The 27,271-nt window shown below is 41.4% G+C and overlaps 1 protein-coding gene across 2 annotated transcripts in view; it reads left to right on the forward strand.

The window, feature by feature from the left end:
- Positions 1-10,054: 10,054 nt before the first annotated feature.
- Positions 10,055-27,271, forward strand: part of WDR7 (WD repeat domain 7) — a 265,985-nt gene continuing 248,768 nt past the window's right edge. For both annotated transcript variants that reach the window (XM_080919796.1, XM_080919797.1), the window contains exons 1-4: positions 10,055-10,217; positions 21,927-22,098; positions 22,885-22,991; positions 25,212-25,290. In XM_080919796.1, the coding sequence (XP_080775922.1) occupies positions 21,940-22,098; positions 22,885-22,991; positions 25,212-25,290 (345 nt within the window). In that variant the 5' untranslated portion in view covers positions 10,055-10,217; positions 21,927-21,939. The remainder of the gene's footprint in view (positions 10,218-21,926; positions 22,099-22,884; positions 22,992-25,211; positions 25,291-27,271) is intronic.

A 27,271-nucleotide genomic window follows, 5' to 3' on the forward strand; every position in this document is an offset into this window, starting at 1 on the left:
GCTTATACAATAGAAATTTCTCATGGATCTGTAACTGGAAGTCCAAAAGAGTGGGGAGTGGTGGGAATAAATGAGACAGAGGGGTGACTGCAGGAGTTAGTTTCCTGGGATCTTTTTTAATTTCTTTGTGTCCTCCTTTGCATTCTAGCTTCACATGAACACAGTATGATGCTGATCTGGTCCAGTAGTAGTAATAATAGCAAAGATATCAATTGTCTTAGGGTTTTACTGATGTGAACAGACACCATGACCAACACAGCTCTTCTAAGGACAACATTTAATTTGGGCTGGCTTCCAGGTTTATACATTCAGTTCATTATCATCAGGGCAGGAAGCTTGGCAGCATCCAGGCAGGCATGGTGCAGGAGGAGCTGAGAGTTCTACATCTTCATCTGATGGCTGCTAGGAGAACTGGTTTCCAGGCAGCTAGAACAAGGGTCTTAAAGCCCATGCCCACAGTAACACTTCTTCTAACAAGGCCACACCTACTTCAACAAGGCAATACCTCCTAATAGTACCACTCCCTGGTGTAAATTTATGTCAAGTCAATACATGATTGGACAGGGAGAGGTCGACTAATCTGCACAAACCCTGGGACAAGAATATTTAAACCACCACACTGATCTTATTAAATTAAGACAGGATAGCTAATTAGGAAATAGGAGAGGTGACTTAGTTAGGGTTTTATTGCTGTGAAAAGACACCATGACGTATAGCCATATAAAGGACAGCATTTAATTGGGGCTTGCTTACAGTTTCAGAAGTTCAATCCACTATTATCAAGGCAGGAAGCATGGGGGTATCTAGACAGGAATGGTGCATGAGGAGTTGGGCGTTCTACATCTTGATGGAAACCCTGCAGGAGAAGACTTGCTTCTAGGCAACTAAGAGGAGTGTCTCAAAGCTCATCACCCCCATGGTGCCACACTCTATCCATTAAGGCCACACCACCTAATAGTACCACTCAACTCCCCAGGCCAAGCATATTCAAACCATCATAAGGAGTATGAGAAAGGAAAACCCTTCTCTCCCTTTATTCCGAGTCTCTCACTTGCTAACACCCAGATGTTTTTGACGTAAGTAACTAGACCATAGACCAAACAGCTGAAAAACTTCACAAAGCAGATTGTTAAAAACGTGTGATGACACCAATAACAGACTGAGTAAGACATTATGGGTATACTCCCATGTACAACATCATTCTAGACAACAAAATATCTTAAACTAACCAAGGAGGTGAAAGACCTCTACAATGAAAACTACAGTGCTCTGATAAACAGATTGAAAAAGATACTAAGATATGGGAAATTTCATGGATCAGTGGTAGAATTAATATGCGAAAATGATCACCCTACAAACAGTAGTTAACAGACTCAATGCAATCCCAATCAAGATACCCACACAATTCTTTACAGGAATAGGGAAAAAAATGCATATAAAATCTGAGAACAATTCAGAGAGCCAAAGCAATTTGAGCAAAAATAAGGACACTAGGGGACTTCCAGACATTAAGATAGATTGTAGAGCTACAGTAACAGAAACAATCTGATATTGGCACAAAGTAGACATATAAACCAACTCGGTGAAATGCTACCCACCCAGTCAGAATGGCAAACAGCAACAGTACCAGTGATAACAAGTGGTGGTGGGTTGTGAAGAGAGAGGAACCCGCATTCATTACAGATTAGTCTTAGTCAGGGTTTCTATTCCTGAACAAAACATGAACAAGAAGCAAGTTGGGGAGGAAAGAGTTTATTCGGCTTACATTCCCACGTTGTTGATCGTCACCAAAGGACGTCAGGGCAGGAACTCACACAGGGCTGGAACTTGGAGACAGGAGTGGACTCAGAAGCCATGGAGGAATGCTGCTTACTCAGCTTGCTTTCTTACAGAACCCAATACTACCAGCACCACCCACAATGGGCTGGGCCCTCCCCCCTCCCACTTGATCACTAGTTGAGAAAATGCCTTACAGCTGGATCTCATGGGGGCCTTTTCTCGAGGTCCGTTCCTTTCTCTGTGAGAACTTCAGCTTGTGGCAACCAGCCAGCACAGGTGGAAATGCAAGTGTGTGCAGCTGCTCTGGAAGGATGTGTGAAGGGTCCTAAAAACAACAACAAAATTAAAACTGAAAATAAATCTACCAGATGGTTCAGAAGACTCAACAGCCAACTCCATATACTTGCTCAACAATATCCATAGCTCTCCTAGTCATACTAGCCAAGAAATGAAAACAGGCTGCATGTGCTTTAACAGATAATGGGTAGTGAAAATGTGGTACATGTAAGGGTCTGAAAAGGAAGCCACCAGATTCGAATGGTATGCAAAGATAAAGAACATTTATTCTGTAAAAACATCTAGAATGCAAGGGTTACCAGTGTTTCTGAATGGCACCACCCGCAGAGACACTGGAGTTCCCTTTAGTTGCTTCTGAGATACCAGCAGACTTCTAAAACTTAGGTACATTCCAAGGGGTTACAGAAACCATTAACCAAAGTTCATAAAGATGGTAGACACCACAGGACCACAGTTGCAAAAGCAGGAAAAAATATATTGACTGAGTTTGTCTAAACAAAATTTCAAGGACTAGCTATAGTCTAAAACTTTTCTATGACACTGCAAACTAGTAACAAATGGTGAAAGTTAAGCCAGATAATTGCTCCTGGCATATATGCACATCTCTGTTATAGTCTCTTAATTCAATTTGTGATTGAAATTATATGCAAACTCAAAGTGAGACGTTTTACCATGTGAACACGCGCTCTCAGAGTTTTACAAGTACTAAGAACAAAGGGCAGAAATAAGCCTTTCTCCCCCTTTTCCCTGAGATTTCAACTTAGAGAAGCTGTCCAGGCTTTACCTAGCCTCCTGCTGTGTCACTTTGGGGTGCTAACCAGAACTGCAGAAGCGAAGTTCCTTCCACCAAGGACAGATAGCAAATGGTCTAAATGGTCCATGGCCTAATTTCTGAGTGGAGATAAGATGGGATATGAAAAATGGATTCCTCAGTACATTATACAGCCCCATACTATCCAGATGCAATGAAAAAACGTGATTTGCAGATAGAAGGGTGGGCCTAGAAGAAAAGTCCAGTGAGAGAGGCAACCCAGACCCAGAAGACAAAGTCCAGATGTTCATTCTCAGTTTCTAGCTCTAAATCCTCAGATGTAACTACACAAGGAGCAGCCACAGTGACAAGAAGCAGCCACAGTGACAAGGCAAGTATAAAGGAATGGACTTGGGAGGGGAGTAGGAGGAAACAAATGTGATGTGGGAAACAACAAGGAGAGGATCTGATGGGGAGGAGGAGGTAAGTCAGTACAGACAGAGGAAGGAGAAGTAGCACCAGGAAGATTGAGAAGGGATTGCATTATTATATATATAATAAATTATACACAATACACATAAGCTTGTATATACATACACACACACACACACACAGAGAGAGAGAGAGAGAGAGAGAGAGAGAAAGAGAGAGAGAGAGAGAGAGAGAGAGATCTTAAAGAAAGTTAAGTTAAGCCACTTGAACCAACAAGTAGCTCTTCACAAGAACCAAATACCAACAAAACCCCCAGCAACTGAGACCAGAAACCATTAAAGGAGTGTTTAGTCAGGGTTGTCTAAATGGCTCCTGTCTTAACTAGCTGTGAACAGACACTCTGACCAAGGTAACTCTTATAAAGGACAACATTTAGTCAGGGCTGGCTTACAGCTTCAGAGATTCAGTTCATTATCATCATAGCAGGAAGCATGGCTGCATGCAGGCAGACATGGTGCTAGAGAAGAAGCTGAGCATTATAGATCTTGATCTAAAGGCAGCTAGAAAAAGCTCTCTTCTGAAGGCAGTCGGGAAGAGGGGGGTCTCTTCTGCACGGGTAGAGCTTGAGTACTACAAGCCCTGAGAGCCCAACTACTTAGTGACACACTTCCTCCACACACCTATTCCAACAAGGCCACATCTTCTAAAAGTGCCACTTCCTGTTGGGTCATGCATATTCAAACTACCACAACTCCCAAGGCAATATACAATTACTGTAGCTCTTGGTTGCTTCTCAGGGGGTTGAAGTGGGCCTCTCTTTATGAAGAAACCACAAACTGTGGACCCATGACCGGGATGACTTTAGCTGGATCCAAACTGTAAGCCTCTGTTCTATTTTAGCATTCATAATTCTAGAATGTACTATGAAAACTATCAAGGGAAGGAATTGATTAGACAGTCCTATCCATCTTCAACACCTATGAAACAACAAATTACCAGCATGGCTAGGCAGGCATAAAGGAGCAAGCAGTGACAACCAACAGCTGTCTTAATAGAAAGAAAGCCTACTCACAAGTGGGGAAATCATGTAAGAGGCTGGTCTGGTGCTGCTTGTCTTCAAATGCTGAGTTCTGAACCTCAAGATCTGGTTGCTCCAAGACAAGCAGATCCTCACATATACCACCCTTTGTTATGTAAACCTTACTCCCCAAGTTATTCATGATGGGTTAATAAAAATGCCCACAGCCTGGGCTGGGCAGAAGAGAGGGGGCAGAGAAAAGGTTCCTGGGCTTGGGCTCTCAGGCAGAGACCAGGAGAAAAGAGGAAGAAAAAGGATGAGGTTGCCATGGGGTAGGTAGATTGTGAATGCACAGCCATGAGAGCCAACCTGTTGGAATAGGAGCAGCCCAGGCAGAACATGTCAAGTGATATCTTGGGGTTATTGACAAGGAAGTAGACAAAATAGCATAGAGGGTTGATATCTGCACAGCCTTAATGCTGTAAGGCTTATTATAAATATAAATGCTGTTGTGCTTTTGTTTGGTAACTATATGGTCTAAGTGGGGTAACACTGTACCCCCCCCCACAATAACATTTACTACTATAAAAATCATGCCTGATACTGGAAACGTAGTCAGTTCATGGACTCTAGAAAAGAATTTACTACTGACGCTTTGCTACACCAGCATAATCCATCTCCACATTCTAAAGTCTTATCCTTACATCCACAGGTAAGTGTGACTACCACACCTCATTGAAGCTTTTCCTTACAGAAAATGAAAACCATCTCAGAAAAACACAACTGGACAGAATGCAGAGATCAGTGGATCATGGGGAGCCAGGTCCAGTGGATGTAGCTACACCACAGGTCCTGCGTCTCTGGCTGAGGGGACACTGTGAAAGAGAGGGGCGTAAAGAGTTTCAGAGCCCGAATTTAAGATGTCTGCTGTGAAGCACTCTCCTAGAAGTGTCTGCATAGACAAGACAGGAACCATAGCAAAAACAATGGACCTGTTAATGTAGATGAAGAAAAAAAATTGCAGGCAAAAAAACAATTGACTTCTGGGAGAAGGACACTTAGCTTCTCCCAGAGATGAGCCTTCTTCTCCTATTGGCTGTCCGATGCTGAGTTGGCCACCTTAAAATCGTACATACACAAATAACAATATTTTTTAGTTATTTGCCAATGGTTTATAAATATATTGGCTATATTTGTGCACACACAGAGTATGTACTAAGTATAAATAGGCCAGCAATTTGAGATTGGAGATGCTTAGAGGAGCTAGAGGGAGGGTGACTGAGGGAGGCAGAGGGAGGAAGGGGCCAAGTCAGTGATACAATCCAATTTTAATTAAAATATTAAAAAAATAAAATAAAATAGCTAATCAATTTACACAATTAAAAAAGCTGTGTAATGAACTTATACCTTATGTCCAACCTCCGTGTGACATGCCTGTGACTAAAGGTACTTTTGGTCAATGTTTATTTTCTAACCAGTGGTCCTTTCTTCAGCCTGAACCATGTGCCAAAGCAAACCAAAAAACCCCCTCAGCTTTGGATTTAAAATGGGTGTATGTCAGCACACACCTCCCCTGGACCTAAGCTTCATTATGGATTAAGTAGCTTCAAGCCCTACAATTGCACACAGCCTCTCCAGAAGTACTGGGCTATGCTTTTCTTCAAATACCTGCCTCTTTCCCAAGTGCATCTTTTCAATTAATCAATAAATTCACCAGCTTGGCTTCACCTTGAATGTCTTTACATTGCTTTTGTGGCACCCTAAGGACTGGGTACACCCCAGCAAAGGCCCCCTCAAGCTTTGGGGAGGAGTCCTTAGCCTGTAGCACAGACTCTGAGCTGTAGTTTATGCTGCTAATAACAAGAACAGGGTCTCGACTTATGACCTCACTTAACATGACGGGTTTTAATGAGCCTTAATTGTCATTTCCAAAAACAGTGAAACGATATTGGGCATCGGGGCTTCAACTTATGAATTCTGGTGTTGGGGGGGTCATCTAGTTAAATCCAGAAGGAATAAATTCTGTCCTTCCACAGCTTAGGAATGAAGCTCTGTATTTACGCTTAAACACTGTGGGGACACACACACACACACACACACACACACACACACACACACACACACTTTAACTGTTCTTCCACGTCACAGAATGCATCTAAAAGAAGACAACCAAGAAGTTTTTTAACACACACCATGAAAAGAACTATAAAAATCAGGTCTAAGACTGCATTTTAATATTCATCTTTTTGTACCCTTCCATATATATTTTGTCAGTCTTTCTCTATTCTGACCGTTGTCCCAGCAAGATGATGTTTATGGACTGCATCAAGTTCTCTCTATGGAAACTACTGGATGTCAGAAAACAATGAAATCTAGATACATCATTCTTCTTGGTCTATTGCCACAGGTTACGACACCACCAAAGTTTGCAGCTTATGCCATACCATTTTCTAATTTGTGCCCTTCACTTCCCTTGCCACATCATAGCTAGGAATAGGTATCACTCCTGACTGTTAACAGTACCCAGGTACAATGTGAAAACACTGGCTGGACACCTGCTGATAGGCACTTGTGCAAATGTGCCTAGATGAGAGAATGATGAACCGGGCATATCGCATTCCCATTAGATGTCTGATCACTACAGTATTGACAGGTAGCTATAGGATGAGGAGGGACTTGGACAGGGTGGTTCCTTAAGGAGCTTATCATGCTTCTAGAATGATCTACTGATAGCTACTTAAGCACTGACACAACTGCTAAGCCCCAACACTATAGCTAATCAGCAACACTCGAATATGTCACTTTCTTAAAGCAAATAGAAGTCTTTCTGCTTTAGAAACCACAGCTATTTTCTCCTCTCCCACTATCCCATCCCCTGAGCCTAGATGTGTGCTAGACCCAGTCCCTTAAAAGTAAGGTTTATATTTGTCAGTCTACTTTTTCAGCAAGATCATAGTTTTTCAACACTCCTAAACTCTACACTGGAGGAAGGGAACACTTCTCCACTGCTGGTGGCAATGCAAACTTGTACAACCACGTTGGAAGTCAATATGGAGGTTCTCAGAAAATTGGGACTTGATCTCCTTCAAGACCCAGCTGTACCTGGGCAGATATGCTTTTATATAATATACCTGTAAAGGAAACTTACTAAACTGATGTAATTGTCATCTCCAAGGCTTACTGTCTTAGTTTGCTAACCTAGACCTAGTCCTGGAAGCTTCTAGGCTTTGTACAATCTAATGTAGGTCTATGTTTTCAGCCTCTGAGACTTACTACCAAACAAGCTCCCCTTTTCTAGTTCTTTCTCTGCTCTGGCTGGTTGGTCAACTCAGCTGTTCTGGCTCCGAACTTCTCTCCATGATGACTGATTCAAACTGGCTTTTTTCAGCTTCTGACTGAGTTGCTTATACTCGGCTTGGCTTCATACTAACTTTGACTACATGTTTCAACATTCTGTCTCCTTCTCCTCATTCTCTGGCTCATTCACCTGTGTCTAGCTTGTTTTTTGTCTCTGCAAACTGTCTCTCTATAACTGTTCTGGTAAAACTGCCTCCTCTTTCTGCTCTGCCTCTTAAGTAGCTTCCCATCCCTTTCTTATTAGAGTTGCTCATATTCTATTCGATCAAATCTTTCTCTGATTCGTCACTTTGTCTGCCACTCAATTATACACCACTTGTTTCTTTCTCCAAACTAATTTTACTTTCATTGTTTGGGATTAAAGTTGTGTACTAAGAGTGTTTGTATTCCAGCCAGAGTGACTGAAACTGTGAGTAAGTGCACGTCTGCATTCCAGCCAGAGTAGCCATGTTGCTGGATTAAAATCCCTCTGTGTGTAGTCAAAGGACACTCTATCCTATCACATGGGCACCTTCTCAACTATGCTTATAGCAGCTTTATTCACAGTAGCCAGAAAATGGAAACAACCTAGATGTCCCTCATCTGAAGAGTGAATAAAGAAAATGTGATACATTTACACAGTGGAGTATTACTTAGCTGTTGCAGTCAAATGATATCATGAATTTGCAGACAAATTGATGGAACTAGAAAAAAAATCATCTGGAGTGAAGTAACCCAGACCCAGAAAGACAAACTCACTTATAACAGGATATTAGCTATAAAGTAAAAGACAATCATGCCATGGTTCACAGACCCAGAGAGGTTAAGGAACAAGAAAGGCTTAATTGGGGGAAGCAAGAATCTTTCTGGTAAAAGCAAAAAGAATAAATTTTGCTGGTGAACTGGGGTGTGTGGGGTTGTGAACAGGAGGAATCAGGTAGTGAAGAGATACTGAGAGAAACAAATGGAACTGGGGGACAGTTGGAAACCTACTGCAATAGAAACTCCATGACATCTATGGGAGTAACCTTGGCACAGACCTCTAGTAATGGGGAGGGGGGTCATACAGAGAGCCGCAATGGGCCATCTTCTGTAACCAGGCAAGGCCTCAAGTGGAGGGATTAGGACACTAACCCCAGCCATAAACCCCTCAACCTACAGTTTGTACTGCCTGTAGAGTGTTGCGGGACTGGAGTCTAGCAGAATAATCATCAAAGAGACCAGAGAGATTCCATCCAGCAACTGATGGGAGCAAATGCAATGTCCCACACTCAAACATTAAGTGGAGCTCAGGAGTCCTTTGGAGGAGGGGGAGGAAGGATTGGAGGAACCAGAGGGGTCTGGGACACTAAGAGAATTTGAGAACATGGCCCACAGAATCAACAGACTTGGAACTTATGGTTGGCATGCAGAAGCCCGGGAGCCTCTAACCAAGGGTGTCTAACCAAGGTCCTCTGCGTACAAATATGGCTGAGTGGCTTGTTGTCCTTGTGGGAATTTTAGCATTGGGAGTGGGGATGTTCCTGACTTTCTTACCCACTCTTTTACTTTTTTCCTCCTACGGGTCGCCTTGTCCAGCCTTTATCTGGTGGTTTGTGCCTGGCCTTAGTGTAGCTTGTTATGCAGTGATTGGTTGATGTCCCTGGTAGGCTGCCTTTTCTGAGGGGAAGAGGAGGGGATAATTGGGGGGAGGGAAGAGAGAGGAACGGCACCCTGGATGTAATATATGAGAGAAAAGGGGAAAATACAACCCAAAATAATAAGTTTGACTTCACCTTTAAATGGGTTTATTTTCCTTAGCAATTAGCTAAATGCAAATCAAAACAACTGAGATTTCATCTTACCTCAGTCAGGGCAAATGACAAATGGTGGAGGAGATGTGGGGGAAAGAGACAAAGGTAAGATTGGTGGATTGGCTCTGCAGTCATCAAAGCCTTTGATAAAGGAGACCTGAATATTTTCCCAGGGCATGTGAGTGGTGTGTGTGCTTGTTATGCAGGCGTTTCCTTAGATGCTTGAACTTCTGACCACCAGGAAACAGTACAATGTCCTGCCGCCTGCACCCATACTTGGGGGGAAATGTAAGCTTTCACCATCCTGATAAAGGAAAGACCTGATTTTCTAGGCTGACCATTCCATCTTTGTATGCTTTTCCATCACTCTACAAAAGAACTGGAAGCGAGAAAGCAGGCTAGACTAGACTTAGACAGCAAGGCAACTGCGCACATATAGCGGGCTTCAGTAGCCATAGTAACCAGACCACGCCTTCCTGGGCTGGGCGCGCTGAGAAACCTTGAGCTGTTTCCACCCCGCCTTGCTTTTGCGACAGTTGCAGCGACTTCACGGCAGTTGAGGCCGGTGTCATCTGATTTACGGCAATCGAGGCCAGTGTCAGCTGATTTACTGCAGCAGCGGCGGCGGTGGCTCCTTGCAACCCGGCAGGGTGAGGGCGGCTGCATCTGCGCGTGGGGTTCCTCGGGGTCGCCCCCCCCCGACTTGCCCGGCTGGTCCTCCTGGTGTACGCCACCTCTTTTGCCTCCTTTGCGGGGGCGCCCACAGCATCTCCGACAGACATGATTATCGCCTGAGGTGAAGCTTTGACAGGTAAGAGAGCTATGGAGCCTCCTTGTCAAAGCCCAGCTTTAGAATTTAGCCTTGGAAGGCAGGGGTTAAAGGTCAAGGGTCACGACTCCCTCCTCAGTTGGAGACCGTCCAGCTGTCAGATTGTTCTGGTTGGCTGCTGCTGTTTGGTACTTCAGCTTCAGCCCACCTCCAGGAGCCTTTATCTGACGTGCGGGGGGCCCTAGTCTGGTGACATTTGCTGCTTGTGAGAGTGGCCCTAGTGTTTAGGTGGAACTGCTTTGCAACCAAAGGATTATCTGTTTGCTCTAGGGTCGGATGACTAGTGATGATCGTGGGTGTTTATTGGTAATGTTCTTGCACGGGGTTCCCGATGTTCGGACTTTCCTTATTGGTACTACTCTTTGGTTGATATTACTGCTAAGGGGCAACACTGTCTGTTGTCTGATCATCTTTGAGCTTCCACTTGCCTGCTCTCTTTTAGGACTTGCCCTGACAGGATGTCTAACTGGTGGATCCTGGCATTCTCAAACTATGCTCGCAGCCAGAGCTATCCTGCCTGTGATAAAAAATTATATTGTTTTTAATCCACCGGCAATGTCTGCACCTTGGGTGCTGTGCAGAATTCTCTGGTTTGTATATTCTGGAACTCTTGCTGGTTCAGGTGCATCGCAGAGCACATAAGTGTTTTCTTGCTGCTGACTTCAGTGCTTAGTCAGCACTAGCTATATATTTTCTTTCTTGTAATATTTCTCATGGGACAAAAACTAATTCCTTCTTTTCCTCTTTCTCTTTCTTCTCCTGCTCTTCATCCTCCTCTTCCTTTTCCTTATTCTCTCTCTCTCTCTCTCCCCCTTTCTTTCTTTCTTTCTTCCTTCCTTTCTTTCTTTCTTTCTTTCTTTCTTTCTTTCTTTCTTTCTTTCTTTCCTTTCTTTCTTGCTTTCTTGCTTTTTAAAAGAGCTGTCTCTTCTTGCATAGCTTTGGATTTCATAGAACATGCTCAGAAACACATCCCAGTACCATACAGGCTGGCCTCAAAAACACAGAGATCTGCCTGTCTCTCCTTTCTGAGTCCTGGGATCAAAGGTGTGTGCTATAACACCCTATGATTCTTTTCAATGATGTTTATTACTTAGAAGAATTTCTTCACAAGATTACCATGATCAAATACTATATGAAGGAAATTGAGTTGTTGGTATTTTGTTACATAACATTTCTAGTTTGCTTCATCTTTTTACTTCATAAGCAGTCTTATGACAGTGTGGAGGTGGTTGGCAGATCCCATGTGAAAAATTTGCATTCAATTTGTCTTTATTGTAAAGAATAAAAAACTACTTTGATTTTTACCCAAAATATCAGCCCTTTGGTGCTTCAGGTTTGGAGGAACAAACTGCATAATTACAAAGGAAAGCCTTAGTATCAACTGTCAGTTAAGATTTATGGTATTATTTAAAAATTCCCTTAACTCCACTTTTCTAATGGGAAAGAATATTTGGGTGACTGGATGAATCATATATACTTAGTCCTACCCTTGGGAAGTTAAAATTAGGGGTACAAAGCCTTATCTAGTATTTTCTTTTATTATGAATACAGTTTTTATTATAAAGTTGAAGGAAATGGAGCCATTTTTTCCAGGTAAAAGTTCAGCATTCAGTCCTTTCAAAGCAATGAGCAGTGACTTAGAATGGCTTTAGTCTCAGCATTCCAGAGGGAGGGGACAGGCTGATGGATCTCTGTGAGTTTCAGGACAGACCAGACTACATAGAAAGGCCCTGTCTAAAGAATAAAATAAAATTGAATAAAATAGTGAGCTATTTTTTTTTTTTTTTTTTGGCTTCTCTCAAAACATCAAGGTAACCTACCTCAAGAGAAGAGTAGGGTAGCCCTGTGTCTAAAGGGAATCTTTAAATTTGTTTTGAGGGCTGGAGAGATGGCTCAGCAGTCCAGAACACTGACTGCTTTTCCAGAGGTCCTGAGTTCAATCTCTAGCGACCACATGGTGGCTCACAACCATCCGTAATGGGATCCAAGGCCCTCTTCTGGTGTTTCTGAAGTCAGTGTACTCACATATTTATTTAAAGAGAATCTTTTATAAAAGTTTGTTTTGAACCTCAGGCAGAGATGTTCAGTGTTCATCACTGAGGTGACTCAACATTCCAGTTCACAGTCTATCCTATTATTCTAACTCTTACTGCTTTTTCTTGTCTGTTCATCCAGTGACAACCAATATAATGTGTGTGGGGTACTTGCCTTAGTCTGTGTTATTAAATGTGTATTCTTTTGATTGTCTAAGTTTTTAATTATGTTCTGTTATATATTGTATCATTCTTGTTCTCCTAAGGTGACTAATGCTTCTAACATCTGACTTTTAATTTAAAGATTTATTTTTGTTTGAGTGTGCGTTGTTTGTGCGGCTAGGTGCCATATGTGTGCACGCCTGTTGAAGTTAAGAGTATGCATTGGATCTCCTGGAGATGAAGTTGTCCGGGGTTGTGGGCCACCTGATGTGGGTGCTGTGACTGGACTCAGGTCACTGTAAGAGCAGTGAGCAAGCGAGTGCTCTTTGAGTTGTACCTTTAACCTCCACCCTGCAGTGATTTAGAGTGTATATATACTTTGGTTGATCTGTCTGCTTCATTTGGGTCTATCCACACTATCAGTCTTAGGGTTTCTATTCCTGCACAAACATCATGACCAAGAAGCAAGTTGGGGAGGAAAGGGTTTATTTAGCTTACACTTCCACATTACTGTTCAGCACTTAAGGGAGAGATGTTGCTTATTGGCTTGCTTTCCTATAGAACCCAGGTCTACCAGCCCAGGGATGGCTCCACCCACAATGGGCTGGGCCCTTCCCCCTTGATCACTAGTTGAGAAAATGCCTTACAGCTGGATCTCATGGAGGCATTTCCTCAACTGAGGCTCCTTTCTCTGTGATAACTCCAGCTTGTGTCAAGTTGACACAAAACCAGCCAGTACACTATCTTACCTTTTCTAGCACTGTAGAGGTTATTCTAATACCAGTCTGTGAGACATGTAGAAGCTACATGTTTCCTGAGTATAGAATATTCATTGAAGCTCTGTTAAACTATGTTGTAGAATAAGCTGGAGAGGTCCTTACTTCTGCAGGTAGTTCTTGGGGGTTCCCATGTCCTGTGGCTGCCCTGGTGCTTGGTGGCACTCAGTATCCCAGCTCTTTTTTCCAGACTATTATATATAAACTTAAACCTCAACCTACAATGGATTTGAGCTTTCATTGTGTGTGTGGTACTGGGATTGAACCCAGGGCATCACACATGCTCTACCACCAAGCTCAGTTCCCAACCCTGAATTTGGACATTTTCTGATTAGCATTTTATCTTATTTTGGTTTGTCTTTGTGTAAAATGGGCTATTCATCTGTTTACTCCTGTTTATTTTGTAGTTCCTGTCTTGGTGTGTTGCTAATAGCAGAGAATCACAGATTTTTTTTTTTAAAACTGTGGAGTGGATTCTTGCTTATGGTCATGGAGGTCCAACTTTGAGTGGGCCTTTGGTGGTGACAGCGTTATCTGGGTACTAAGGCAGCACAGGTGTCATTTAGTCAGATAGGAAGTGCACAGGTATGTGCATATGTGTGTGTACTGTGTATCTTCTGCTCTATCTCCTTTTAAAAATATCACCTGTATTTAATTATTGGGCTCCATCCTGAGGACGTTATCTGATCGTAATCACTTCCCAGAGGCCTCACCTTTAACTATCCTGGGTTACTTTCCACTAACTTTATTTATTACCTTACAAAGAGGATTAGGTTTCGCCACTAAACCCTGGTGGGCCTGCTCCGTCTGTATCGAGACTGTAGCGTGGATCTTTGTTGTCAATCTGAACATGTTCATCTGAACGTGACCAGTGTTTCCCAGACACTAGTCCTGTAAGTTTTATGACTATGTCTCTTCTTTATTTGCCATTTGTCAGTGGCCTTTTCTGTAATGCACGTCACTAAATAGATACTTTTAATTTTGATATAAAAGATTTCCCCTTATACTTAGCTTGTGGTTTCAAGTTTTGTTTCTGAAGTTTTTTTTGACGATATCTCAGAGTAAGTCCTCCTGTGTTAAGCAGTACTGATTTCATAGTTTTCCTTTAAATGTTTCCTTTGTATGTCATGACATGTTGTGATCCAGTTTCTTTTCCATACAGTGAGCCCGTTTTTCTATATTCATTCCCATTTTTTCCCAACAATAATACCACATGTACAGGTTATATTTTGATATTTATTCTAACACTGGATCTTCCTCCTTTAGTTTATTTTTCTGTGTGTGTTCTGATGCTATGCTGTCTGTGTTCATTTTAAGATTTATTATTTCTGAGATAGGGTCTCACTTGAAGACCTGCCTGGCCTCAAATTCTGTGCTGACCAGGCTGGCTTCTACCCCCGGAGTGCTAGGATTAATCCTAGCACTTTTATTGTTTCCGTTTGTGTTCTTGTGTGTGTGTGTGTGTGTGTGTGTGTGTGTGTGTGTGTGTGTGTGTAGGCCAGAGAGAGCAGTTGATCCTCTGGGGTTGGAGTTCCAGGAGGTTGTAAGTCACCTTATGTGGGGACACTGTGCAAGTAATGGGCTCAGGAGAGAAGATTTTATTTTAGGAAATGTTAAAGTTGCAGAACTTCCTAGTTATGCAGGGGAGTTTGGAGTTCAGAAGACAGTCCTAAGCTGACAGGGAACCATCATCATGTGGATAGTATTTTATGTTGAAGAGGGTGTAGCACAGAGCCAGTGTAGCACAGGGTAAACCTGCAGAGTCAGTGCAGCACATAAACGTAGCCTTTCATCTGACACTGAATAACATTCACTTTTCTGTGTTCCCAGGAATTTCCAATGAGATGATACATTTTCCCCTTTAAATCTAGAGATAGATATAAATGAGCTATGAGTACTCTCAGTACTGTGTGAAACTCATATTCTGAAATATGGAATTTTATACCCACTTTTTTGTTACTGTGCTTGCTAGGTATATGTTCTTTTGACAGAAGTTAGAATCACTTTGGAAAAGAGAAATTAATTAACAAAATCTCTCCACCAGATTGGCCTGTGGTGCATTTTCTTGAGTGATGATTGATGTTGGAGGGCTCAGCTCGCTGTGGGCAGTGCCACTTTTGGGCTGGTGGTCCTGGGTGCTGAGCAAGCAATGTGGAGTAAGCCAGCAAGCAGCATTCCTCTATGTTCTCTGCATCAGCTCTTGTCTCCAGTTTCCTGCCCCGACTTCTTTGATGATAGATTGTGATGTGTAAATGTAAGGGAAATAAACCCTTTCCTATGAAAGTTGTTTATGGTCATGGTGTTTTATCACAGTAATAGAAACCTTAACTTGAGAGGTAAAGTCTCATCACGTATCTTGGCTGGCCTGGCACTTGCTATGTAGTAGACTAGGTTGGCCTTGAACTCAGATCTGCAAAGTGCTGGAATTAAAGGCTGGTGTAGCAGTACACTCAGCTTTATAGCCACTTTAAAAACAGATAATCTCATAATTGTAAACACCGGATTTTAGCCCCTAGTCTAAATACCTAGTCTAGGCTATTATAAAAAGATGTCCATCTTGTTTATCTGCACACATCAGGAAGTTGGGGGGTTTCTTTAATAGCACTGTTCAGAATAGTTTCTTTTCCATCAGTTTTTCTAGAAGTTATTCAGGTCTTTTATCCAGTACTAATTTAAGAAAACCATGTTGGGGCCCATTATATCTCACTGTTTTATCTGGTGTGTGTGTGTGTGTGTGTGTGTGTGTGTGTGTGTGTGTGTACGTGTGTATGTGTGTACTCCTTAATGAATTTTACATATTTTCCATATATTTTATCACCCAGTAGTTCATTCACTCTGAAGGTTGCTCAGTGTCTTCTTGATCAGCCAACCGTCTTCATGGCAGGATTTGGTGAGCCCCGGGTTTTCTGCAGAGTTCTCCATCGACTTCAGTTACTTCTGACAAGACTGAAGAGCTCATCATAGCCTCACACTCTTTAAAGCACTACAGTTCACCTTGCTTTCTAAGTGTTAGCTCATCTTCAGGCAGAGCACAGTAAACAATCTCTCCGAAAGCTTCCAGTGCATAGTTGCTGGTTCTCACTGCTGCATAGATCATTCTCTGCTGTTACCTGTTCCTGTTTCTCTGGATTTATGCACCAGAAGCAGAGTGGGTCTAATGAGCACCACTTGTCATTCCCAGCACCACAAGCCAGGGTCATTTCACTGCACTTCTGTCACCAGGCAATGGCCGATTTCACACACACACACACACACACACACACACACACACACACACACACAGATATATATATATACACACAGATACACACACAGACACACACACAGATACACACACACAGATACACACACACCACATTTATGGGGATCGAGGTTAGGGAAAGTAGAAGTAGAAGAAAGTCAGGAGAGTATGCAGATGCAGAGTTCAGGTAGACGTGTTTGAAGGAGGCTGTATGAACTGCATCAGATGCTGCTGGTATAGCTAAGGAGAGGAACAGGACTGAGCTTAGCTTAGCTTGGGGTTGATGGCCTAGTCATGCAGCAGCTTGTAGCTAGGCAGAGCACTGTGTGTAGTCTCTCAGGAGGAAGGCAATGTAAATACGAGTGTTGTAGCTTAGGTTACTTATATCCTCCGAGCTTAGAGGCAACCAGTGGGAGAGCTGGTTCTTCTCCAGCTAAGGTGACTCATACCTTATACTCACACTGTGTTTTACTCATCTGTTTCCTGAGACATTTTGACCTCTGACTTGGTTGTTTCTTCTTCTGGGTGGTATAGTTTAGTTTACATATGGTAAAGGTTCAGGGCTCAACTTAGGGTCTGAGGATAATAGGAGGGAAATGGTAGAAGTGACTGGAGGTGCTGGGAAGGTGAGAGGGAAGGCCGGACAACTGAGGTTTGTTCTGCTAAGTGGAAGGAATTTCTGCTGCACAGTGAGAGCTGACGGGCAGACCAGTAGCTGCTGAGGTTTGATGCACACGCCTGATGGGTGGAGGGCCTTGGGCTGCCATGGCAGCTGCAGAATTAAAAACACGAGTAATATGCCTGACATTCTTTGATTCACTTTTAAAATTGTGATTTAATTCTGAAAATATAGCCACGTAGTTCTTCAATGAGTTGTAACTCATCTACTTAGGGCTGTTTCAGTAATAAAAATATGTATATTGCTGTGTTACCCTCTGTTTTTCCACACATGCTTGTGAATAGACACACTGGGACTTCCTTAATCCTAGCAATCAATCCTGAAGTGCCAGCTTCATCCAGAGAGTATTCTTTTTGCCATCCAAATAGGAAGGATGGCCTATGCATGGAGTTAGAAGGTTGTGTCCCTCATAGCTCCAGTTCCAGAACAGCTTTGCTAAGGAAGCAGCTGAGTACTCAATTTCTTCCCTGCTTTTTCTGACCTCGCTGTCTCTTCATTGTCGGCTTCAGGTTTTCTAAGTCTTTAATAAATTGGAAGTAGGGGATAAAGAACATTCATTATGTTCTTATTATGTTTTTGTTTTTTTGAGACGGTCTCACTATGTATCATTGGCTGTCCAGGAAATCAGTGTGAATCAGTGTGAAGACCAGGCTGGCCTCAAACTCATAAAATCCCACTGCTTCTGCCTCTCCAGTGCTAGGATTTTAGACACATGCTGGTACCCCTGGCACAGAAATCCATAATATTAATGACCACTTTGTTGATGGCATACCATAGTGATCCTGGCCTTGACGCACTCTCTTGAAAATGATGCAGGAATGGCCCCTGAGATTCCAGCCTTTTCCTTTTTCATCGCTGCTGTGCCAAGTATGCTTAGCTCTTAGGTGTTTGGTTCCTGCTTTCTTCATCTCTCATTGGTGGAGCAGTACGTAGTGCCTACCCTAGTTCACATATCCCCATTCTCACAAGAGAATTCGGGTTTTTCAATGAGTAATGGGGGGGGTCTCCCTGGTGCTCAGAAAGAGCACAGACTGAGAAGATATTGGTGCCTTTGAGAAAATGCCTAGGATAGAAATGCATCCCTTTTTTTGCATTTAAAAGTTATAAACACAGTATAGAAAAATTAATATTCTTTTTATTGGTTATTTTATTTCCATTTCAAATGTTATCCCCCTTCCTGGTTTTCCTCCTCAACCCCCCCTTTCCCATCCTCTCTCCTCCCAAATTAATACTTTTAAACTTGATTTTAAAAGTATGTATATACAGATTTTGCTTCTGTGTATGTTTGTGTGCCAAGTGCATGCTTGATGTTGAAGATTAGAAAACAGGAGTTACAAATGGCTGTGACCTGCTGTGCACTTAAACATGGCCTTCTTTAGGGCCTCTCTTTAAATACAGTTACATTGGCTATAGGGACTTTAACTTGTAAGATTTTGGGAGGACATGTACTTTGAGTTCACAAGAAAATACATTGCATAAAACTTGAGTGTTTTACTTACTTACTGGTCTGTAAATATATGAAAGATGGTTTGTAGAGAGTTAAAGTAATTTGAATATGGACAATATTGCTGGTGCTGTTTGATAATGGTATTGTGTTTATTCTGAAGAATGCTCTTATTATTTTAAGTTCTGTATTTCTAAATATTTAGGAGTGAATTTCTATGGTACACATAAGTTATTTTCTAATATTTATGCTTTCTTCCCATGGACAAAATTCCCATGGCTGAACTTCTGGCTTTTCTTTCCAATTTTTTTAAAAAAGATATATCTATTTATTTTATGTATATGAGTACACTGTAGTTGTTTTCAGACATACCAGAAGAGGGCATCAGATTCTATTATAGATGGCTGTGAGCCACCATGTGGTTGCTGGGAATTGAACTCAGGACCTCTGGAAGAGCAGTCAGTGCTCTTAACCACTGAGCCACCTCTCCAGCCCTCTTTCCAACTCTTGCACCATGGGATAAACAATAGTCACCTCCTTTGGAAAGTGAAAGCACCTTCTAACTGCTCTCAGGGGCTCAATATTTTTAACTTTTGGGCTGTTTTGCTGTTGTATCCTCTCCTTGTCACAGAATTAGAGGGGCATCTAGTTGCTGACAAGCGGCCTTAGAGAACACTTTGAGACAGACTTGGCGTGAGATGGGAGGGGCAGTCCTGCTTCTAGGGCATCCTTCCCGACAGGCTAATGTGCTTTCCACAGCGGACTTCTGATCCTCACACATGTGCAGCAAGTGCTGCTTCGCTGAGCCATCGCCCCAGCAATGTATTCTGTTTCCAGAGGCATGTAGAATTGGAATGCTTTTATTTACCAGATCATGCTATATTTTGGAATATAGCATCTCCCCTGAAAATACTAGTTAGAAAAATTTAAAATTCACACAATACTTTTGGAGAAATTAGTAACGTAATTTCTTTAAGCATTCCTATTAAGCTTAATACACCATTAGATTATTTTAGTCATCTGATTAATAGTTTTGCTCTTGGCCTTTTCATGAATATATGATTATTTCCTTTCTGTTTCAGTGACTTCTGTGGCTTGTGAATTGCAGTTCACTATAAAGATTTTTGGGATATATTTCTTTTTAAGCAATAGATGATAATGTTAGCAATATGAAGACTGTCGAATTAATAAATAAATGGACTTGTTGAATTCTGGTAATTGAATAAGACACAATTTTTATTGCTCCTTTCCTTCTTAAGCTAATTCCTAGTAGTTTCATTGGCTCATTAGTTCAGAGAAGCTCAGATTTAGACTCTTGTGGTCTGATGATTAAATCTGTTTTAAATTCTGTGATCTAATGACTAAATCCAGTTAAATTAATTTTCTCACTTCTCATTTTAATCAGTTCTATAGAGATAGAAGTATTTGATATAATTTAGTGATGTAAGCCACATCACAATATGGCTTTTTTAAAGTTTCACTTTTATTTAATTAGACTTTTAAGCGTTTACATAAAGAAGGTCTTCAGGTACTTACCAATCCACTCACTGGCCCTAGGTCTGCTTTCATTGCCTTTAACTTGGGCTGGTAGATCCTGGAATATCTAGAGGAGTGATGTTTTGTTTTTTCCAGGGAACCTGGAGTTGTATTCAATGCTTTGTACTTGGTTGATGGCTTGGAGGAAACCTTTGGTGATATAATTGAAAGGCAGTGTTGTCACCATGGAAAAATGAGCTCCTTCCAATTATGTTTCTTCACAAAGTCTTTGCTGAAAATGCCATGCTTCAAGGAACACACTGTTCTGAATTTACTAAGCTCAGTTTAGAATTTAGGTTTCCTTGCTAATGTCTGATAGAATATGGAAATAATTGTAGTTTCACAATGGCTTGGGAAGCTGATATGGCACAAGCAGGTTTTATTAATAAGGATGTCTTTTGAGCTTTTTTTCTTTAAATGTATACTTTTTATCTGTAACAAGAAAATGTTTTGAAGAAACAGACTGGTGAAATTTATTTATTCATTGCAATAAAAATAAAAGGTATTGTATAGGTTGTTTGTGGTAGGCATTCTGATGCCCCTCAAACCTTACTTCCCTTGTTTTCCCTTTAAACAGTTTCTTTTGATTGACCTTCTATCAGGCCATGGGCAGCTCCCTAGATCTAGCAGAACTCTCTTCTGTGTGGAGCTCTCTTTGATTATTTCTTCTGTCCTTCTAACGTCTCTGAACTCAACATTTCTTTAGGTCTTCAGCCCCGCAGTAGTAACAGTTAAGAGGTTTACCAAAGAAGTTTTGTTCTATGAAGCAATGATTTCTTATGTTTATGATGTCCTACAAAAGATATACTTGAGTATACACTGATTAATTATCATTTCAAATGTAAATCTCCTCACCAGAAACATGCTTTAATTTGGATGCAGTCATTTAAGGACATTATTTTCCCCAGGTTTCAGCACTGCAAAGGACATATGTGACCTTTGGAGTGAATGTCACTAAGTGAGTTTGTGGTTAAGTGTGTTCACTCAGTGTTTAGCACACAGTGACACAGACCTTGTAGTTTGTTTTGGAAGGGAATTATTTTATACTACTTTGGAAACTTACTGAGGTTTGAGGCCCTTCTTACTCAGAAAGTAAGGCAGACTATAGGTACTGGCGTCAGGGTGCTGGTTTGGGCCTACCACTTGTCTCTACACGACTCTGTCGAATGTCTTTGTCAAAAGACAGTGCCATGTGACTTATACTACGGAATGAGAAAAAGGCTTGAGATGAAATATATTTACATTTACACCAACCGATGCTTAGAAGGGTTCTCAGGTCATGAGGTTATTTATAATCTTTGTCCAGTGTCCACCGTCTTCATGTACCGCGTTTGCTGAATATAGTTTTGGATTTGACTGTTTTACTTGTGGAGGCAGAGGACTTGGAATCACTCAGACAGAACTTTGATCTCAGCACTATGGCTTACTAGCTTTCTCTCTCAGGGCAGTAATGCTTAAGTCTCACCTTCTTGTCTTCTAAGCTGAGAAGACTCTTTTCAGATTTGAAATAAAATGGAGCACTTAAAGTTGCTGTATACACTCATGTGATAAATCAACGTGTATTGAAATGATTAGACTTTCAATACTAAAATTAAAAAATTGTGAATGCTTCCAGTAAATACTTTTGTCCAATGTTTTAAGCCTCTGACCATGGGAATAAATATGATAAATTAGCTATTTTTATTTGAGAGGATTTTAAGTGGTTAAAATTTGGTATTTAGAAAATAACTTATTTTCAAATTATACAAGTTGATTTCATGATAAAGGCATATACAGTGTTTCAGGAAGAATATCTGACGTTATTCTTACTACATTTTCAGGTTTGAAAAGGCAATGGCAGGAAACAGTCTGGTTCTGCCCATTGTTCTTTGGGGCCGCAAAGCACCCACACATTGCATTTCGTCAATACTGCTGACAGATGATGGGGGCACAATTGTGACCGGGTGCCACGATGGGCAGATATGTCTCTGGGATCTTTCAGTGGACCTGGAAGTGAGTATCCGATGCTGCTGTACACTTAAAGCAGAAGTCAGTAATTACCAGCACATCACACAGTACACCACCTTCCCCTCCTTGTCTGTGTCCGGGCATTACCTCTTTCCATCTGAGCCTGTGTGTTGACAGTGAATACTTACACACCATCACTGACTGAAACGTTAGCGTTTGTTTTAAACTTGCAATGCTCATCTGTATTTTGTTCCTTATATTTGGAAAGTGAAAAAAAATAGTATTGAGTCAATTCCTTTTTTATGTTTTTAAATATTTGTTCTATGTATTTACAAGCCTTAAAGTTGCTCTAACGATTTCAACAGTATTAAGTGTAATTTCCAAGGTATCACTTTTTTTGAACAATTGTTAGATTTTTCTGGTCCACAGTACTTCCTTCTTTTCCAAGGTTATGTATGTTTTGATTATTAGTGTGATTTTAAAATTTTCTGAAGTAAGCTGAGAGCCAGGCAGAAAGATCTGATGATAGAGAGTAGTAGAAAGGGGTGGGGAGAGGGGGAGGGATAAAAAAAGATCTTTCTTACTTTGTTCACCCCAAATGAAAGGATACATTTAAAAGAATTAATTTTTAAGTGTATTTGTGTGACTCTGTGTGTGTGCGTGCATGTGGCTGGACAGTCACAGAGACCCACAGGTGCAGTTATAGGGGTCCTGAGCCAAACTCGGGTCATCTGAGAGAATGGCACATGCTTTTAACCACTGTGCCGTCTCTCCAGCCCCGAGCTTAGCTGTATAACTTGTTTTTATAGCAGCATATTTTTGCATTTCTAGGTTAACCCCAGAGCACTGTTATTTGGTCACACAGCATCCATCACTTGTTTGTCAAAAGCCTGTGCCTCTGGGGACAAACAGTACACCGTGAGTGCGTCTGCCAACGGGTGAGTCACATTCTGCTTTGTATTTTCAGTTTTTTGGTCAGGTTTTTCTCCCCACCCCCCAAGTTTTTATGTGGATCTTGGCTGAATGTGGTGGTGCACACCTTTAATGCCAGCACATAAGAGGCAGAGGCAGGTAGATCACTGTGAGTTCGAGGCCAGCTGGATATACAAAGAAAACTCTAGGTTAGCCAGGGCTGCACAGTGAGACCCTGCCTTAAAAAAAAAAAAAAAGAAGAAGGTTGCAGTTTTTGTTAGTTAAAAAGTGTGCTTCTAGGGCTGGGGAGATGACTCAGAGTTAAAGAGCACTTACAGCTCCTCCCACATTCAGTTCCCAACACCCTTGTTGGGCAGCCCACAACCACCTGTAAACTCGACTCCAGGGGATCCCAACCTCTTCTGGACTCTGTGGGCACCCACGTGCATAAAACTTATCTACAGAGAGACTCACACATGAACACATAGGGGAAATACAAATATGTCTTAAAAACCCGTGCTTCTAGATTGCCATGTGGTATTGTTATTTTCATACTTTATAGCTAGCACTACTAAGGAGGATTTTCTTTCTATTGCAGTATGTTCTTGAACTGTCTAAATCTGAAAGAGGATGTTTGAATTGTAGTTTTAAGAATATACGTTTTTCCACAACTAATCTTCTGTTTTTTGAGACACCTTGAATATCATGAAAGTAAAGCATGATCATTAGTTTGTGTGGCATTTTTATTGAATCCACTGGCAACTTTGGGGCTTTTAAGAAACTCAAGTGATGCCATGCTGTTCCAGGCTGGGAGGCAGAGTTCTGCCAGGTTTTTGCTGTTGTGATGTTGTGTGCTCACATGCCACTGAAGCTAGTTCCCCTGCCTCAGAAAGTGCCTGTGTTGAGAGGAAGGCCACTGAACAGTCTCATTAGGGTCCACAGTGCGATGAACTTTAAAAACAGGTTTTTTAAAAAGCAAGTTAAAGAATTTGTAGACATTTATATAAAACATCTTTACAATACTTATTTCTTGTCCCTCTGGCTAGAATACAGACATACCTCTCGTACACACATTTAAAACCAAACAATAAAGGTAAAGGTAGTTTGTAGAAGGAAGAGAGAGGAAAGGGAAGCTCCTTAAGAAAGAACAGTGCAGGGAGAGGAGGCAGTTTTACCAGGACAGTTGTACAGAGACAGGTTGAGGAAAGAACAAGTTAGACACAGGTGAAGACAGAACAAACCAGAGAATGAGAAAGGAGGCAGAAGATTATAACAGATTGCCAAGCAGAACATAAAAGTCAGAGGCTGAGAGAGAAGCCAGATTGATCCTTGGAAAGGATCTTGAGCTGGAAAAGCTTAGTTGAATCAGACAGCGAGAGATCAGAAAGAGCAAGACAGGGTAAGCTAATTGAGCTGTAAGCCTCAGAGGCTGAAAACATTCTAGGCCTAGATGAGATTGTACAGAGGCCAGAAGCTTCAAGGAGTAGGCCTCAGTTAGCAGATAGAGGCAGAAATCCTTAGAGACAACAATTATATCTGGTGAATAAAAGTTACTCTACACATTTTATTAATATTTTCCTGTTAAGTAAACCTTATTTCTTTAAAAGACAAGGCATAGCAATATGTATAATTTTCAGTGTATTTTTTTTTTTAGTTTGAAATATAAGGATTTTTTGGTGTTCATGTAATAAAACGAACACACAGAAGAGCTGTAGTGGTGTGTTGATGTTTGGGGCTCTGTTGGCTTTAGCTAGCTTGTGCTTTGTGGCGCTGCATGTGCCAGCACACTAATGTACCCCATGGCTCTCACACGTTCAGATTACAGCTTCATCTCTGGTTCTTCATTCAGTCCTTGCACATCACTTCCATGTTGGCTCTGCTTCCTTATTTCCTTAACTTGGAGCTTCTGGATGAGTGAATAGCTGCTAGTTGGAGTAGCCACTATCAGAAAGGAGAAGGAACATTCTGGAGAATCTCACTTAAGTTCTGCCAAGAACTACTCACAAGATTCTAGCAACCGGTGAGGAGGAATCAGGAGTGCATCTCTATTCCAGACTGATGTAGGCTGAAATGGGGTTAGAATAGTGAGAGAAGGGAATGGAAGATTTGATCAAGAGCAGTAATGAATGTAAGCTACTTTCCCTCCTGCAACATATTAGTTCCAATGCAAGCTAACTGTAAGCCGCTGTGACACTGTTACTGTTGTAAATTACATCCAGGTAATGAGCCATTGTTTTGTTTTATAGAGAGATGTGCCTCTGGGATGTGAATGACGGCAGATGTATTGAGTTTACAAAGTTAGCCTGCACACATACTGGCATACAGGTTTGTATGTATTTCTTTGTCTGAGTCAACACAGTTTATGACAAGCGCATCATTAAAACATGGGGCTCACTGGCCAGCCAGCCTATTTGATGAGTTTCAGGCCAGTAAGAAACCTAGTCTTACATAAATAAGTAAGTAAGTAAGTACATAAATAAATAAATATGATGGTGCCTGGAGAAGGACACATGAGGCTGTCCTCTGGTCCCTACAGGCATGTGCACATGTATTTGTGTGCACCAGCTACACTCATGTAAATGCAAATTACTTTTATTCTATATTATCTTAGTGTAAAAGCTGTGTCAAGCTTATCATATGTAATTATTTTAATTTTCATACAATTTGCAGTTATGGCTTAAAAACTTCTGGCTTATGTTTTAAGGGAATTATTTATTTGTGCTGAATATATTTTGAGTACTTGACAAAAAGCTAATTTTGTTCTAGACCTCCGTGTTTAGATTAGCAGTCATATACTAAACAGAAGACGCCTTCTGGCAGGTTCATGGGTATCATGGCAACTTGCTCTGTCCTCACTCAGTCGGATCCAGAGAGGAGTTTTTAAATAATAATAATAATAATAATAATAATAAATAGCAATAAAAACAACTTTTATATTTACTATTGTTATTGTTGTCATCATCATCATCATCATCAACAACATCATCATCATCATTATTGAAACAGGACCTGTCTACATAGCCCTGACTATTCTGGAACTTACTATGTAGACCAGGCTTCCTTTGAACTCACAAATATCTGTCTGCCTTTGCCTCCCAAGTACTGAGATTAAAGGTATGTGCCATTACATTGGCAAAGACTGTTTTTGTATACACAGAGATGGCCCATGGTGACATTTGCACTTACTGAAGTTACATAAAAATAGCAATTTATTAAATGATTATGTGCAACATTTTACATCAATTTTTTTTTTTTTTTTTAGAATTTCCTATGTGTTTAGTCCCATTTTCATTACACTTCTCCACTCCCAAGTTCTCCTGGGTCCCCTTTCACACCCACTTCTCTTACTCTTGACCTCTTGGTCTATAATTATTATTGTTTCTGTTGAGTTCAGTGTTGCCTCCGTGTATATATATATGGGTATGGAGGTGAGTAACCTGTGAGGGGGCTTAAGGTCACTGAAGAAAACTAACTCACCCTCCATCAGCAGCTGACCCTCATCTGGGGTGGGGTGTGGCGGTAAGTAATTAAGGTGTACTCTCTGTGCACAGCTCTGAATAAGCCCAAGATCTCTGGATTCAGGAATGAAACACACACACACACACACACACACACACACACACACACACATTTTATATTTTAATATGCCTTAACTAGCTCAATGGCTGGTCACTTCCAAACCTCCACACTATTAGCACACACTTCCTTCTGGTATTCCTGAGTTACTACTTTCTAAAATTTATACTTTATCCCTGCTACCCCAGACCCAATCAGGGGAGTGGTCCCTGGGGATGCTTTTTCCAGATGTTTACATGGTTGTTTTTTTCTGTCTTCTACAGCTTTCATGTTTGTACCCTCTTCCTTTCTTCTGCCCTAGCTATTTTCCTTTTCCCTGTCCTGTGTTTTTTTCTCTGGGAATCCTCAAAGTTCTGCCCCTGTCCTCCTGGCCAGCCAGTAGCCACTGGCTCTTTATTGACGAGTTAAAAAACCAGCTGTTGGTAGGGACCCACAGTGGATGAGTGAATCCCCATGTAAGCACAAATCAAATCTCCAACAGTGGGGCTTGTAAATCATCCATCCACTCGTGCTGGAGTGGAAAATGGTGTGGTTATGCAGGCTTTGTGCAGCAGTCACAGTTGTTGAGAGTTCGTGGATGTAATTCCCTGTCATGTCCAAAAAATAGTAGAGACATCTTTTCTTAAATGCTTGGAAAACTTGGATCTCCATGTTGACATCCCCCTTCCCAATATCAAAATGTCTCAAATGCAGAATCAGTGTGCAGAAGTATTTGGGAATATAGCATTAA

This window comes from Micromys minutus, assembly GCF_963924665.1.
Source record: "Micromys minutus genome assembly, chromosome: 8".
Classification (NCBI taxonomy): domain Eukaryota; kingdom Metazoa; phylum Chordata; class Mammalia; order Rodentia; family Muridae; genus Micromys; species Micromys minutus.